Source organism: Anolis sagrei, chromosome 6, assembly GCF_037176765.1.
Source record: "Anolis sagrei isolate rAnoSag1 chromosome 6, rAnoSag1.mat, whole genome shotgun sequence".
NCBI lineage: Eukaryota > Metazoa > Chordata > Lepidosauria > Squamata > Dactyloidae > Anolis > Anolis sagrei.
The window spans coordinates 26,122,063-26,138,906 of NC_090026.1; the positions used below are offsets into that span (position 1 = coordinate 26,122,063).

The window sequence follows — 16,844 nt, forward strand, 5'->3', positions numbered from 1 at the left end:
CACAAGAAGTGGGCCAAGAGGTGCCCAGTTCAATAGAAGGAACCCTGGACAGGTTACTGTTCCAAAAGGGCCCCAGCCCAATCAAGGCGGGTCCGCTTAGTTGCTGGCTGGAAAGTTAGCCTTACAGAGCTGCAGCAAATTACTGGCTGGCGGCTTTAGCACACATCAGTTTATGAGCAGGTGTTATATCATGCAGCGGCGTTGACTGCATTGCATTGGGACGGTTTGTGTTCCCTTTGTTGTTTGTTACCAGGAGTGGGTGTTTCTCCTGATGTGTTGGTTATCCACCGTTGGTCATGGCCCAGGGTGCACGTCGTTTGGTCTGCTATCATACCTCGTCGCAAGTACAGAGGCGACGTGGGAAGGCTTCAGAAAGCCACAAAACGAGTGACTCGGGCCATGTGATTGTTCTGATCCACGGGCGGACATTCGAAGGATTTGTTGGTCATGGCCCAGGGTGCACGTCGTTTGTCCGCTATCATACCTCGTCGCAAGTGCAGAGGCGACATGGGAAGGCTTGAGAAAGCCAGAAAACGAGTGACTCGGGCCATGTGATTGTTCTGAGCCACGGGCGGACATTCTAAGGATTTGTTGGTCATGGCCCAGGGTGCACGTCGTTTGGTCTGCTATCATACCTCGTCGCAAGTACAGAGGCGACGTGGGAAGGCTTCAGAAAGCCACAAAACGAGTGACTCGGGCCATGTGATTGTTCTGATCCACGGGCGGACATTCGAAGGATTTGTTGGTCATGGCCCAGGGTGCACGTCGTTTGTCCGCTATCATACCTCGTCGCAAGTGCAGAGGCGACATGGGAAGGCTTGAGAAAGCCAGAAAACGAGTGACTCGGGCCATGTGATTGTTCTGAGCCACGGGCGGACATTCTAAGGATTTGTTGGTCATGGCCCAGGGTGCACGTCGTTTGGTCTGCTATCATACCTCGTCGCAAGTACAGAGGCGACGTGGGAAGGCTTCAGAAAGCCACAAAAAGAGTGACTCGGGCCATGTGATTGTTCTGATCCACGGGTGGACATTCGAAGGATTTGTTGGTCATGGCCCAGGGTGCACGTCGTTTGTCCGCTATCATACCTCGTCGCAAGTGCAGAGGCGACATGGGAAGGCTTGAGAAAGCCAGAATACGAGTGACTCAGGCCATGTGATTGTTCAGATCCATCAGAGGGGTCGTTACATTGAGCACCCAAACATCACTCGTGACGACGAGAGGTTGTTTCGGGGTTTTGGAGTACGCCTTTCGGAATTGGGCAACCAACGATTTCGGTTAGATTTACAGGAAGGTATTTTAGGGGTGTTAGAGGAATTGGTGGGGGATGGGGGCGAAATGGACATTTGCCCCCAATCCGTGGCGTAAATAGATAGGGAAATTCCTTTAGTCGGTGTGCACCTAGGGCACCCCTTAAGGGGTGAAAGGCCCTTAAGTTAAACACTCACCTACAGTTTAAAGGGGTGAGGTGTTGTTAATGGCCTTTAATGGGAAGGAGTCTCGATACAAGAGCTCTGGAAGAGACTCCTCATTCCTTTCCCTTGATGGTGATACGGTTTGATTACCGAAACCCAGGTGCTTCGCCCGGAAATTGTTATTATCGGGTAGTGATACTACCTGGGTTAGGTGACACCAGTTCCTTACACCCTTGAGTTAAGTTAAGAACTTAAATAGGTAACGTTAAATAAAAGTTGCCCAATTTGAATCCAACGCATTGGTGTTGTGTCTTTTATTCTCGTGTGTTTCTTCGTGGGTTGGCAGACAACAGTTTTCCTCTCCCCAAGAAATGGGGAGAGAAAAAACATTTGTCTGCCTCACACGAGGCAGGGAGGAGTTCTGGAGGAACCCTCCAGAACATCCGGGGGCGTGGCCTGATAGCACAGGCCAGGCCCTCCCAGGCTCATTCCGCGCCTGGAAGTTGGCCCACCACTCCCGCCCATTAACAGTATATCGTGCGGTTGCCTGCGGAACCGGGTAGGAATTTTTTCCTCTTCTTGTTTTTATAGGGGGGGTTTTTTGCCTACCCTATACTGTTTAGGGGCTAGATAGAGGAAGTGGGCTACGCTTTAAATAGGCCAGGCGTAAATAGATAGGGAAATTCCTTTAGTCGGTGTGCACCTAGGGCACCCCTTAAGGGGTGAAAGGCCCTTAAGTTAAACACTCACCTACAGTTTAAAGGGGTGAGGTGTTGTTAATGGCCTTTAATGGGAAGGAGTCTCGATACAAGAGCTCTGGAAGAGACTCCTCATTCCTTTCCCTTGATGGTGATACGGTTTGATTACCGAAACCCAGGTGCTTCGCCCGGAAATTGTTATTATCGGGTAGTGATACTACCTGGGTTAGGTGACACCAGTTCCTTACACCCTTGAGTTAAGTTAAGAACTTAAATAGGTAACGTTAAATAAAAGTTGCCCAATTTGAATCCAACGCATTGGTGTTGTGTCTTTTATTCTCGTGTGTTTCTTCGTGGGTTGGCAGACAAATGACACGTCATGGCTTTCTTCTGTTCTGATTGTCTCAACTGGCAGGGATCACAGGAAAACGGGTGCACAGCTGCCTCTCCATGCTTCACATGTAGCTGAAAGAAACAGAAAGCAGTCATTTTCAGCAGCCATGTGGTCTGTTGCAGCTGGAAAAAAAATGGCAGTGGAGCCTGCACTGTAATGGCTTGACTCAAAAAACCTGCTTCATTTGTCTTAATGAAATTTCTACAACTCCTGTTTTGATTCTGAAGTGTTCTGAAAAAATTGTAAGGGTTCCATGTCAGATCTTTTCTGAAAATGTAGTTAGCTTTTTGTTATGTTATTCGCCCATTTGCATCAATGGGAACACTAAGGGAGCTCCCCTCCCTTGGTTTTAGGGATATCAGGATAAAGTTTGCTACAATTGTAGCACACATGTACCACTCTAACCCCCCCCCCCCAGGCTATATGGCCATGTTCTAGAGGCATTTTCTCCTGACGTTTCGCCTGCATCTATGGCAAGCATCCTCGGAGGTGGTGAGGTCTGTTGGAAGTAGGAAAATGGGTTTATATATCTGTGGAATGACCAGGGTGGGACAAAGGACTTTTGTCTGCTGCAGCTAGGTGTGAATGTTTCAGCTGACCACCTTGATTAGCATTTAATGGCTTGGAAGTGCCTGGGGGGAATCTTTTGTTGAGAGTGATTTGATGTGCCTGATTGTTTATTCTCTGTTGTTTTGCTGTTGTAATTTTTGACTTTTTTAATACTGGTAGCCAGATTTTGTTCATTTTAAGGCTATTTTTGAGGTTTTTTTGAAAAACTTCATGAGCTTTCTCATTGAATTTCTCTACAATGATGCAACTTAACGAGGACATCCCTTCCTCTAAGTTTCAGAAATATTTGCACATCTGCTGATTTTTAGGGAAAATGTAAAGTTTTTCCCTAAGACATTTTAAAAAACAAAAGAGATGCCTCCTGGAATTCCTCCACAGCAAGGCATCAATTCTGTCATCATTCCAGCTATCTTTCAGAAAGAAACACCCACCCACTATTTTTTTAAAAATTTCTCTCTCTCCTATTGAGAGGAGAGTAGACACAGTTTGCAAGGGGGAAATCAGATGCAGCTGTCATTCCCAGCTGGCACAAGGAATCCTAGTATTTGAAGCCCATACTGCAATTGGATGAGAAAGAGCATGTGATGCAACTCCCTCCCCTTTTCCTTTTATCCCTGAGTCTGCTTTGGAATTTATTAGAAACACCAGGAGTGTGTGCTCCCTTCTCCTCATCCCTCAGCTCTGGTAGGCTGAGGAGAACCTAACTAGTCTGCCTGTGCTGCCCAGTAGAGTTTGCTTGTGCTGAACGTTTAAGCCAGTGTTTCTCAACCTTCCTAATGCTGTGACCCCTTAATGCAGTTCCTCATGTTGTGTTGACCCCCCAACCATAACATTATTTTCGTTGCTACTTCATAACTTTAATTTTGCTACTTTTATGAATCGTAACGTAAATATCTAATAGGCAGGATGTATTTTAATTCACTGGACCAAATTTGGTACAAATACCCAATAATCACCAATTTGAATACTGGTGGGGTTGGGGAAAATAGAACGTGACATTTGGGAGTTATAGTTGCAGGGATTTATAGTTCACCTACAATCAAAGAACATTCTGAATTCCATCAATGATGGAATTGAACCAAACACAGAATTCCCATGGCCAACAGAAAATACTGGAAGGGCATTGACCTTGAGTTTTGGAGTTATAGTCCACCTACATCCAGAGAGCACTGTGGACCCAAACAATGATGGATCTGGACCAAACTTGACACAAATATTCAATATGCCCAAATGTGATCATTCCTAGAGTTTGGGGAAAATAGACCTTGGCATTTGATAGTTGCAATGGCTGTGATTTATAGTTCACCTGGGATTTATAGTTCATCAAAAAGTATTCTGAACCCTTCCCCCCCCCAATAGAATTGGGCCAAACTTCCCACACAGAACCCCCATGATGAACAGAAAATACTGCGTTTTCTGATGGTCTTTGATGACCCCTCTGACCCCCCCCCCCCCCACCAAGAGGTCCCGATCCCCAGGTTGAGAAACATTGGTCTAAGCTGACTCACTGAGACTTATGACAATTATGTACTTGCTTACAAAAACTGCAAACTTGATGTTTTCATTCATTTGTATGGGGCGGTGGTGCTTCATAGCGTGGGTCAAAAGTATGCATTTGGCACATCTCTTACTATTTTCAACCCTCTTAAGATTTTTTGCACAGCCTTATTAAAGACAACATTGGAGCCAATTCTCCAGTCCCACAGAAACAGAATAGTGTAGGTGACACCCCCCTCTCCCAAAGGCAACCAGATGAACTCATAGTACACTGAGAACAGGAGTAGACCAGTAGGGTCATGTGAATTCAGAGAGGCTTGTGTGAGGGCTACCTGGGCTGTCACTGTTTTCTACTTGTGGCCAGACTTGCCATGTGTGCTGAGCCAATTTTAATAGGTATCTATCAATGCAAGACATCAAAACCATCACCTGCAGCACCTTTGGCTGAGTGGTCTTGAGTTAAATTTCATCTAAATGAGAGTTTACTTAAATTCTTAGGCCCCATCTACACTGTTATATAAAATCCAAGTTATTTGTTTGGAATTGGATTATATGAGAGTGTAGACTTATATAATCCAGTTCAAAGTAGATAATTTGGGATCAGATCCTGGGATATAGGGCAGTGTAGATCCAGCCTTTCTCTTTCCTAGCTGTAGACCATGCTATACATTAATTGTGCTGTACTTATTAAGGAAACAACCTGCTGCTCATTATATAAACATTTAACTGGTTGAATCAGGGCTGAAATGAATAAAAGTTTCATATACTACAGATGGCAAATTCTATTCTGCAGGCCACAGAGAGGTGGAACCAAACTTATGGGGTCCTGTGCAAGCCTCAGAAAATGAATTGTTCCCACTTTTGACAGAATCAGAAGGTAATGATGAGCATTCTGATGTATGGGTATTCCAGGAAGAAGCAACTAACAATGGTTCCATTTTCAACCTCTGTTCCCATACATCAGAACTATCAAATTCATTTCCACCGTTAAATTCTACCATTGAACTCACAAGCTCCTTAGCACAATCAATGCATCATTCTGTATGCAAATATTTGTGCTGTTCAAACCTGGCTATAAATAAAATAAGTCTGTTTCAATGTCACTCAGCATACATGGGAAAAATAGGGGTAAAATTTAAATATTAAATAAATTCTGTCACAATGGAACCAAAAATAGAAGTAAAGGAAAGCACTCAAAATATTGGTGTGTTGTGTGGTTTCCAGGCTGTATGGCCATGTTTTAGCAGCATTTTCTCCTGGTGTTTTACCTGTATCTGTTGCTGGCATCTTCAGAAGATCTCAAAATATTTATCAAGGACTTCATTTATTTATTTTGTGAATCATTTTTTATTCAAAAGTTTTATATCTTCCTTTTTCCAAAACAGGTAGCAACCTAAACATAACTAGATGCTAGAAATCCAGTAGTGGCAATAGAAGAACCAGTCCATAATTCAGGAAATAAAGTTCAACTGATCATTGAAGAGAAAGATATTAGAGGCAAAGATGAAGTACTTTGGCCACATCATGAGAAGACAGGAAAGTTTAGAGAAGACAATGATGCTGGGGGAAATGGAAAGGAAAAAAAAGAGGGGCTGACCAAGGGCAAGATGGATGGATGGTTTCCTTGAAGTAACTGGCTTGACTCCGAAGGAGCTGGGGGTGGTGACAGTTGACAGGGAGCTCTCACATGGGCTGGTCCATGAGGTCATGAAGAGTTGGAAGTGACTGAACAAATAAACAGCAACAATAGAAGATAAAGTATTACTTCTAAGTACATTATTCTACAATAAATAGGAATTTAAAATCTGATTACGTGTCAGCAAAGAGACCACCTAAAAATGCAGAAGAACGAAAGAAGAAACCTTTTAAATACTGAATCCTTTTCTTAAAGCAACATCCAAAATTATAATTCCATCTTTATTGCCAACTACATGTTTCTTTTACATGTAAATCTGTGTTTGATCAGATTGCACTGATGTTCATTTTGTGGACTGTCAAAAGACTATTGCAAGATAACAGATTTTGCAAATACTATTTATTTCTCCTGAATAGGTTTAACATGCTTAGGTACATGTTCTTAGAAGTATATCTTTAATGAACAAAGATATTACACATTATAGATATATACAGACATTGCAATACATTCCAACTAGTATAAAGTATAGTTAACATTTGTTGCTTTTTGCTCACATTTATATTCTTTGATCTAGTCCAGGCACAGGGAAACTTTCTAACTTGGGGGTTGCATGGTGGGCAGAGCAGGGTGGACGGGCTGGGAGGGAGTGACTTCTTCCCAAGTTCCCTCCCTGCCTTCTCCTCCCCTTCCTCTACACTTTCAGAGGCAGAAAGTGAAGAGAAGGCAGGAAATGTTTGGATCCCAAAAACGTTGGCCTTGGTCAGGATGAGATAGTGGATAGGAGAGGAAAGGTGTATATATGAGACCCCATATTGCCTACTCCTGATATAGAATCCTAGAGTTGGGAGAGACCCCAAGGGCCATCCGGTCCAACCCCCTGCCATGCAGGAAGGCACAACCAAAGCACTCCTCATAGACAACCTCTGCAGAAAAGCCTCCAGAAAAGGAGACTCTACCAAACTCTGAGGCAGCCTATGCCACTCTCCAATAGCTCTTACTCTCAGGAAGTTCTTCCTAATATTTTCAGTTGAATCTCTTTCCCTGCCATTTGAACCAATTCCTCCCTTGTGCCCTGGTCTCTACAGCAGCAGCAAGTTAGTTTTCCCCCTTTCTCCTCCTCAATTGGATACCCTTTTAAATCTTGAAACATGGTCTTCACATTCCCTCTCTACCTTCTCTTCTCCCAGCTAAGGGAGGGACGGAGGAAAGAGAGAAGGAAGGAAAGACAAAAAGGGAGGGAGGGAGGATCTAGCCATAGAGTTCTTTCACATGAACATGAAAGAGAGGATCTGGGTTTGTACCTCTAACTTGGAAATGTTTTTGTTTAATTTTCCAAACAAATTTTCTCAAAGCATCCTTGACATCTTTATTTCTTAGGCTATATATGAGAGGATTGACTATGGGAGGAAGAACTGTGTACAATAAAGCAAATATTTTGTTCAGAATTTTTGTGGTTTCCATTTTTGGAATCAAATATACAATAATAATGGCTCCGTAAAACATAGAAACAACAATAAGGTGAGAAGAACAGGTTGAAAAGGCCTTTTGCCGTCCAGTAGTAGTTGGGATTCTCAAGATGGCAGAAATTATATATACATAGGAGATCAGTGTCAAAAGAAAAGGAGGGATGCTAAATACAAAAGCTACTGTTAATGTTACAAGGGACAAAACTCTGCTGCAACTCCAGGAAAGTGTCCCCACTGCATATGCTTCACAAAAAAAGTGGTCAATTTCACGGGAAGCGCAATAATGTAGCCCTTCTAGCTCTAAAGGTAAGTACACAGAGGAAAAGACAATGCTGTTAATACAAGAACCACACACCAACTGGATACAGAATTTGCCATTCATAAGAGTTGCATAATGCAGAGGTCTGCATATTGCTAAGAAGCGATCATAAGCCATCACAGAAAGCAGATAACATTCAGTACCCATTAGAAGATTTAAAACATAGCACTGAGTCATGCATCCTTTGAAAGAGATGCTTTTGTCCCCTGTCACCAAGCAGGCAAGCATCTTGGGCAAAATGGCTGAGCTGGAGAGGATCTCCAAACAAGACAAATTCACCAGAAAGTAGTACATGGGTGTATGAAGGTGCTGATCAGTTACTATCAGAAGAATGGCGAGGAAGTTGGCAATCAGTGTTGAAATGTAGACTATGCAGCAGAAAAGGAACATAAAGGTCTGTAGATAAGGTAGTTCCCCAAAACCCAGAAGAATATACTCAGTGATGTCACTCTGGTTTCTCTGAATGTGGTCTCCTGTCCCATATATACAAAGGTGGAAAACATGATAGAGAAATATTGCCATCAACATTGGAAAAAGATACTGACAGCCAAAACGTGGACTGTAATTTGTTTTTAAATGGCATAAATTGATAAATTGGCAATGATGCTCAGAGAAAAAACCCAAGGCGACTATGGAAATGACTGGGAACCATTTTAAAACTTTATTAAGAAAGACAGAGACACACAACTATGGACTGACAGCTTCAAATAAATCTGAAACAGAAGCAATCTTACATCAGAAATATTTAGAAACATTTATTTAGAGGATTTAACCTAGCACTGTTACCTTGGAAGATATTTGCCATACATGTTGACAGTAGTAACATCTCCTACCAAGGAAATCAGAAGCCAACAGAGAAGATGAGAGGAAGGAGGAAGGGGAAGCAATTTTACTACTATATTACATTTTATTGTGAAGAAAACTTTTAATACCTGCAATACAATTGTGGTAAAAAACAAACAAATAAAAAACCGTTAAAAAAAAAGAAAAGAAGCATTGGCACCATTTGTTTTAGAAAGGACATCTCCAACCAAATGTTTTCATATCTGATTCCTCGCCCATCATTACTGTTCTTTCTTTTTATCTTTATTTTCAAAAATCATAGCTATACAGTATGCAACTCAAAGACACATTTTGCATTTTAAACAAAACAATATGTTAAGTATATTTCTGTCACTTAGAAAAGACATCCTACCTGGCCATGTGAACAAGTCATGCAGCATCATATTCATGTTTTCATGGGCAGAGCTTCACTTGTTATATTGGCCAGACTCGTTTTAAAGACAGACTGTGTCCCATGGGTAATCATTTCTCTTCAGGAAAATCTCATGGGTATGGATTAATGAACATAGAGATAAAAGTTAAAAGTTAGTTGTGAACTGCAGTGGTAATTTAATGTGAACTCATTGAAACAAACTGAGTCTGCATACATTTAACAAAAGTGATGGGACAGCTCTTGTATTATCTTATATCCCATTGATCTAAGTTTATGAGTTAATTTTTTGTTACATCAACCCATAGAACCATATTACCATGGTAGTCCGTGCTCTGATTACATCTCAAATAGACTACTGCAATGCGCTCTATGTGGGGCTGGCTTTCAAGACCATTTAGAAGCTCAATTGATCCAATGGGCAGCAGTCAGGCTGCTCACTGGAGTCGCTTACAAAGAAAGGACATCCCTCCTTTTGCATCAGCTCCACTGTCTGCCAGTGTGCTACTTAGCACAGTTCAAAGTGCTGGATTTAGCCTATAAAGCCCCAAATGGTTCTGGCCCAGCTTACCTGTCCAAATGTATCTCCCCCTAAGATCGTGTGGGGAAGCCCTGCTCTCAGTCCCACCTCCTTTGCAGGCATGACTGGTGGGGAGGAGAGACAGGGCCTTCTTAGTGGTGCCCCTCGGCTGTGGAACTCCCTCCCCAGCAACATTAGATCAGCACCCTCCCTCCTGACCTTCAATAGGAAAGTGAAAATGTGGTTTTGGGACCAATCCTTCAGAGAATAATTGTAGCACAATAATAGATATAGAATATGTGCAATGAATACTGGAATGGGTCCGGATTACGATTATGGGTGGCATTGCTTTGAATAGTGTATGTAATGTTTTTAAATGTTTTAATGTGCATTAATTTAATTTTTAATTTAATTGTTCATTTGAATTGTATGTTGTTTTAAAGCAGTGAATAGTTACCTATATGTAAAGCCACATTGAATCCCCATTTGGATTGAGAAAGGCAGGGTATAAATAGGGTGAATAAATAAATTAATAGCTCCCAGAGACTGGGAATGTGATTCCTTTCATGTTTAAGAAGACGGTAACCAGACTTTTGTTAAATAAATTTAGCTTAGATCAAAATATAATAGTCTTTAGCCAGAATAGTCAATGCTGAAGCATGCTGAGGATTGTAGTTCAATTCATCTGGAGATCTTCAGTAGTACCCTTCACTTTTGAGCCCAGTATACAGCTTGACATTTTTGAACAAGGCAGAGTAGCTTCTTTATTTCTGGATATCTTGAGGCACAATAGTAATTTGTATCCACTTCAGCTGAGATTCCATCCTCAGTTTGTGAGAGGAACAACATACTTGATCAATTTATTAGGTGGCCCTTTGCTTGATTTCAAAGTGTGGAATTTAATCCTTGATTCCTATTAATTTCTCTGAAACTTTCAAAGCACTTCACTACAGTGTCTTTCTAGTGATCAATTGAGACTTTTATTTCAATCCACAACCTTTGGCCTACTGGATGTCCCTCATGCTTTTCTACATCTAATTTCATTAGATATCACAGTGTCAGTCTACACTGGAGACTCATTAGGAGGCCAGCCCGAACTATAAAGACCTACTGGCAATCACTACACTCATTTCCCAAAGTCATCAAAGGGATCTGCATGGTTCCAAGAAGGGAGAGGGGAAAGAAGGGGAGCAATCCCATCCTCTTCTCCAAGTTACAAGGGCATCTTTGATGATATCAGCAAGGGCACTCAGTGATGGCAAGGAGTTCTTTTGACAAAACTAGACACAGGTAAGTGCCTTCCCGTCTTCCCCATGCTACAGTGTACAGGAAAAGCACAACATAGGAGTTGCTTACAGGAACAGAAGATCCAGCTCCAAATCAGAATTGGTGCAGCAGTACACCCTAGCTCTGGGGCATTCCTAACAATCTACTCGTAGGGAAGGAAGAGAATTCCCCTTCACAGAGGTCGATTCCTCTCATTTCCAGTTGTCTCACTTCCATTCTTAACTACGAGTCATTTGTAAGTCACATGTTTGCAACTCGGGCACTACTTGTATACAAAAACAAATGGAAAGAATGTTTTTTTTTACCTCCATGCTCCCAACTGGCCCTGAATATGACCAGATGCATCTGGTAAAATCTGCTGTGGCACCATGTTGACATCCCCTGTTTTTAAGAGGGTAGAGTGCTCATGAGCAAATCAGAGAATTAAAAAAAACATTGTAAATAAACAATAAAATTAAATTTGGGACAAGGATAGAGGTTTTTGCGAGCTATGCATACTACTAAGTGGTAAATTAGAATGCCTAGTTTTGTGATACAGCTATGGATTACTGAGCTCAATTAGGTGTAATTTGAACAGTTAAGTATTATTTCTGGAAATAAAAAGAACATGTAATGTAAAACAAGGTCAAGATGTCATGTTTCTTGGGTTTCTACGTGCTACTGTTCCTTGGAGACATCAGTTGAAGTGCAGCGTGCCTTTGAAATAAACTGATTCATTCTATAAGCAGAGGTATTATGATGAACTTTACCAGAAAGATAATAGGAGACAAAAAACAAGAAACCGTCCTCCTGTTTTCTCTTTTCCATTGCTTTTTATTTGGATAGTGAGATGACTAAGATGCTTCTGGCTATGCTAATTTGCTTTTTTGGCTAAATCCTACTTCATTTCTTTGAGAAATTTCAGCTAAAGTGGTATCTTCAGCAGTGGCTATTGCTTTCATTCACCTGGTAAGTGAAATTCTTCATACAAATATGTTGGGATAAAGAACCAGATTGACTTATTCTGTACCATGAACCATTAATTTGGGAGTTCAGGTACAATGAACAGAATATAATGATCTAAGTCCTTTTCTTACTTCCAACTAGAACAGAACCATTGATTGTCTTCATTTTTCCATCAAGCTATTGATTCAATAGGTCTGCTCCAGTTAGAATAAATGAATAAGATTTCATCTAATATGTCTAATATAATAGATTTTCTATTGAATTGTGATTTATTATATTTTTCCCATTATATTTATTTTTGATATTATCTTTGTTATTATATTTATTTACTTTTCAGCAATAAGATGCATGGGACAACAATCCTCCTAGAAATATATAAGTTATAATGACATGAATAGGAATAATATGCTTATATCTCTCATATTAAAATTAATAGGTTTAAAAAAATGAAAAAGGTTATCTTTCTTAATTTAAGAAAGAAATGCATAGAAGGTGACAGCTTTCTAAAAACTTGAAAAATTGTCCTTTGGGTCCCCCCACTTTTCCACAAGAACAGGCTTAATTGCAATGTTTGCTATTGTTTATGCACAATGATTGTAGGCTCATAAATATGTTTATGTATATTAAGAAAGCAGGATATCTATGGAAGGAATAATAATAATAATAATAATAATAATAATAATAATAATAATTTATTTATACCCCTCCACCATCTCCCCAAGTGGACTCGGGGTGGCTTATATGAGGCCAAGCCCAACAACACATTAATAAAAAAAAGAAAGCAATAAGCAAATAAAACAATACAATTAATATAACTGACATATAGACAATAACACGCAAAAATTTAAAAACCTATGGCCGGAAACATGAACTCAAGCAAAAAGTTGTCAACAATATACAATATATTTTCGACATTAAAATAAAATAAAATTACTTGGAAAGAATTTCACATTTAATTTATTTCCCCAATGGTAACTTCTTGTTTGAATGTTTATTTACAAAATATTTCTGCATATGATATTTCTGCTCAGAAGTATGCTTCACTGAGTTCTGTAATGCTTCTCCTCAGCAAATGAATGTAACATTGCAATCTTACTGATAAGGAAAGGATGTTTACACTAATTAGTCCTATATATGAGACTGTGGGTATGATTACCAGATTTTTTTAGTATTTATTTATTTATTGTGAATCTGAATTTTATTCCATATATTTCCTATAGCTGAGTTAGAGGTTACTGTCTTGATCTAATGTAAATGTGTATCAAAGCTATTTTATGTCCTGGTTGAATTCATATTTATAACTTTATCATTTCTAACCACCAAATGTTATGGGATCTGATTTTTTTGTGCAAATATTAACTTTCAGAAATATGCAGGGAAAGATTTGAGGAAATGAACACTGGTATTTTTTTTTAAAAAAAATGAAATAACTTCAGAACAATGTTAGACTTTTTTGGAAAAACTGAATTGCATTATATAATTTCATTATCCTAACCAAGCTAAACTTTCAAAAGTATAATTGCATTCCAAAGGGATAATCTGAAATTAAATATGAAAATATCTGTTTCTATTTTCTTTCATAGACATCAAAGTTTGAAATGATGTAATTGAAATGGATCTTAGTGCTCTCAATAAGCTGGAACAGATAAAATATCAAGAAAGGAGGAGAAATCAATCCAAAAAACAAGTTATAGTCTTATAAAATATGTGAGAGGGCAGATCTTATTCAATGAACAATAACATTTTAAACCTAAAATTTACAATAGTAGTAACTGAAACCATATCCACAACATGTTTTCAACTTTGTGGAGTTGCAGGGTGGGGAGCATTTTCAGACATGCTTTCAATTGAAATCCAAATTGGACCGCTTCAGACAGAGTTGGGAAATATCCAGAATGGCATTCCTCTGATAGAATCTAGATCTCTACATCAATACCCCTGCAGGTTTTTTAAGCAATTAGTATTCACAGAAACATAAATACAAAATGTTTCCAAATATTGATTCATCCACACAAAAGCTTTCCATATACAGAAAATTCAAAGGAAGTAGGGAAAGCAGGAAGGAAGAATAAGGGCTTTAACTTTGTGACTAGTGGATAATTCTGGTTTCTAATCACAAGGAATGTTTTTTTCCAAGGCTCTCTAGCCTTCCTGTTGTGGAGAACATAAACTGAATGCATTTCAGGATTGATCCATCATTCTCTAGTCTTTACTCATTTTATTTTCCAATGGCAAGAATGTTAAAATATTTGTGTCATTGTTTTAAAAAAGAACTTTGGAATGATTTCATAAATCAACAAGAAATGTTCTGAATATTTTATTCTTTGTTTTGTTTTGTTTTCCCTCCCAGAAAAAAATGAACGTCTTTGAATAAGGCCAATGAATGTAACAGGAGTGGCAGAATTTGTCCTTTTGGGTCTAACTGATCATCCTGACCTGCAGATGCCATTATTCATTGTGTTTCTGATGCTTTATGTAACAACGGTAGCTGGAAACATGCTCATTTTCACCATGATTGTGATAGATCCATTGCTTCACACACCAATGTATTTTTTCCTCAAAGTTTTATCTTTTATAGATGTTTGCTATTCTTCAGTTACTCTCCCGCAAATGCTAGTGAATTTCCTTTCAGTGGAGCGAAAAATATCACGCATTGCTTGTGCCTCACAAATGTTTTTCCTGCTTTTCTTAGGAGCTTCAGAATGTTTCCTCTTAGCAGTAATGGCCTATGACCGTTATGTAGCCATATGCAAACCACTGAGGTACATGTCTATCATGAACAATACAGTTTGCATTTCATTGACAGCTCTTTCTTGGTTCATTGGGAACTTGGTATCCCTGGTTCAGACATCTTGGGTGTTCTCCTTGCCATTCTGTGGCTCCAATCAAATTGATTATTTTTTCTGTGATATCCCACCTTTAATTAAACTTTCATGCATTGACACTTCTTTTTATGAGATACAACTCTTCACAGCTACCATTTTAGTTATTTTTACTCCTTTTTTCTTTATCCTTGTGTCATATATCCTGATTATTTCTAACATTCTAAAGATGAAGTCATATGAGGGCCGTAAAAAAGCCTTTTCTACCTGCTCTTCTCATCTCATTGTGGTGACCTTGTACTATGGGAGTGGCAGCTTGATTTATCTAAGGCCTAGGTCTATTCATGCAAAGGATAGTAACAAAGTGTTGGCTTTGATGTACACTGTCATCACACCCATGCTGAACCCACTTATCTACAGTCTAAGGAATAAGGAGGTCAATGGGGCAATCCAAAGGATGATGCGCAAGACAATGAACAGAGTGTGTTTTCAACAGAGATAATGTCCTGCAACCTATAGGTAATCCCAAAGAAAAATTTAATTAAATTAACGAGATCAGTAAATGTGTTGATTCACCACTGAGTAATTGTTTTGTTGAGTTTACTCTACTTGTGAATAAGACCATGTCTACATGGGCTGAATAAAATGTACTTTGAATCCACTATGAGCAGTTCACATGATATACGGCCAGTTTAGCAGCAGAAGCACTGCTTGCACCTTTACTCCATCATAAAAAGAACTGTATATCACTCTGAAACATGCAGGAAATTTCAAAGTGAACCTGGTTGCTTTGACGTGTGGGCAGCTACAATTCACCCAAGTCCAGATTTTATGTAACTGATATCTAAACCATTGCAGTAAAATATATTTTTGTTAGAAAGATAGTCTTGTGAATGTTGTATTATCATTTGTAAACTTTAATTTATACATGTACTGGAGAAGGATAGTAAAAACATCTGTTTCTGGTATAACCAAATGATTAATCCTAACTAGCATGTTGTTGTTCATTCGTTCAGTCGTTTCCGACTCTTTGTGAACTCATGGACCAGTCGACGCCAGAGCTCCCTGTTGGCTGTCACCACCTCCAGCTCCTTCAAGGTCTACCTAACTAGCATACACTAAATAGATTTTAAACATTTGTTATAATTTGAAAGAAACTGCACTTCCCTATATGGCCATAAACATTTGAACTTGTATAGTTCTAAAAATAAACTGAACTCATCTCCTATGGCAGGCATAAAACCATTTATTCCCTATGTATGCTTTAATTTTGGCTTTCTGCATGTAACAAATTATCTTGAGTTATGTATAAATAAAAGGATACAGAACATTGCAGCTTCAAGAAAGATATTGATGCAGTGCTGTTATTAAGTCTTTTCAATTATAGCCATTGAACTCTCCTATATCTCAGGTCCTCAACACTCTTTGAGGTTCAGCTTAGTCCAGTGCCCAGGTGATTCTTTGCACATTGGACATCACACTTCCTTTCACTGATGAACAGAAGAAAGGACATGTTCTGAGATGACCTATAGAAGACCCTTTGTTCCTCTAGCATGCCTATCTCAGGAATCTGTCATTCTTTGACAAAGAGGTTTCTTTCAATTGTTCTGTGGCATAGAGAATTTAACAAGCACACAGATATACTCAATACATTGCCCACTCGTATCCATGGGGAAGACAGGTATGTGGGAAACATTAGCCCTCTCTCCCCTATGAATCATTTTCTCACATCGGCCTCCTGGCCATTGTTTGAATGACAGGAGTAGCATAGTTTAAATTAGGAATATGTCACATATTGATAATTCTCCCTACATGGAGTTCAGTCTTCCTACATGGAATTCGGTTTACTAAGGAAGTGTATGTAGCTCCCTCTCCTGGTTGACTGAAAATAGAGACAGGCCAAGATCTGTGCTGAAATTACCCAGGGGTTGCCTTGACATCACAGCCTGCAGAAGGATATTCCTGTGGTGGGAAGAAATATAGTTGGTAGTTGGTCAGTTTGAAAGATCAATCAATTGTAGGGACACCTCCCAGGAGTGTGCAACCCTGGATGAAATTGTGGGC

At 39.6% G+C, this 16,844-nt stretch overlaps 2 protein-coding genes across 2 annotated transcripts; one reads left to right on the forward strand and one right to left on the reverse strand.

Moving 5' to 3' along the window:
- Positions 1 to 7,456: 7,456 nt before the first annotated feature.
- On the reverse strand, positions 7,457 to 8,515 carry LOC132779587 (olfactory receptor 5AR1-like). The gene has a single exon (XM_060783271.2). It carries the CDS (start codon positions 8,513 to 8,515, stop codon positions 7,457 to 7,459), a length of 1,059 nt encoding a protein of 352 aa, XP_060639254.2.
- Positions 8,516 to 14,337: 5,822 nt separating this feature from the next.
- LOC132779589 (olfactory receptor 10A7-like) lies at positions 14,338 to 15,282 on the forward strand. Its single transcript, XM_060783272.2, has one exon. It carries the CDS (start codon positions 14,338 to 14,340, stop codon positions 15,280 to 15,282), a length of 945 nt encoding a protein of 314 aa, XP_060639255.2.
- Positions 15,283 to 16,844: the final 1,562 nt, after the last annotated feature.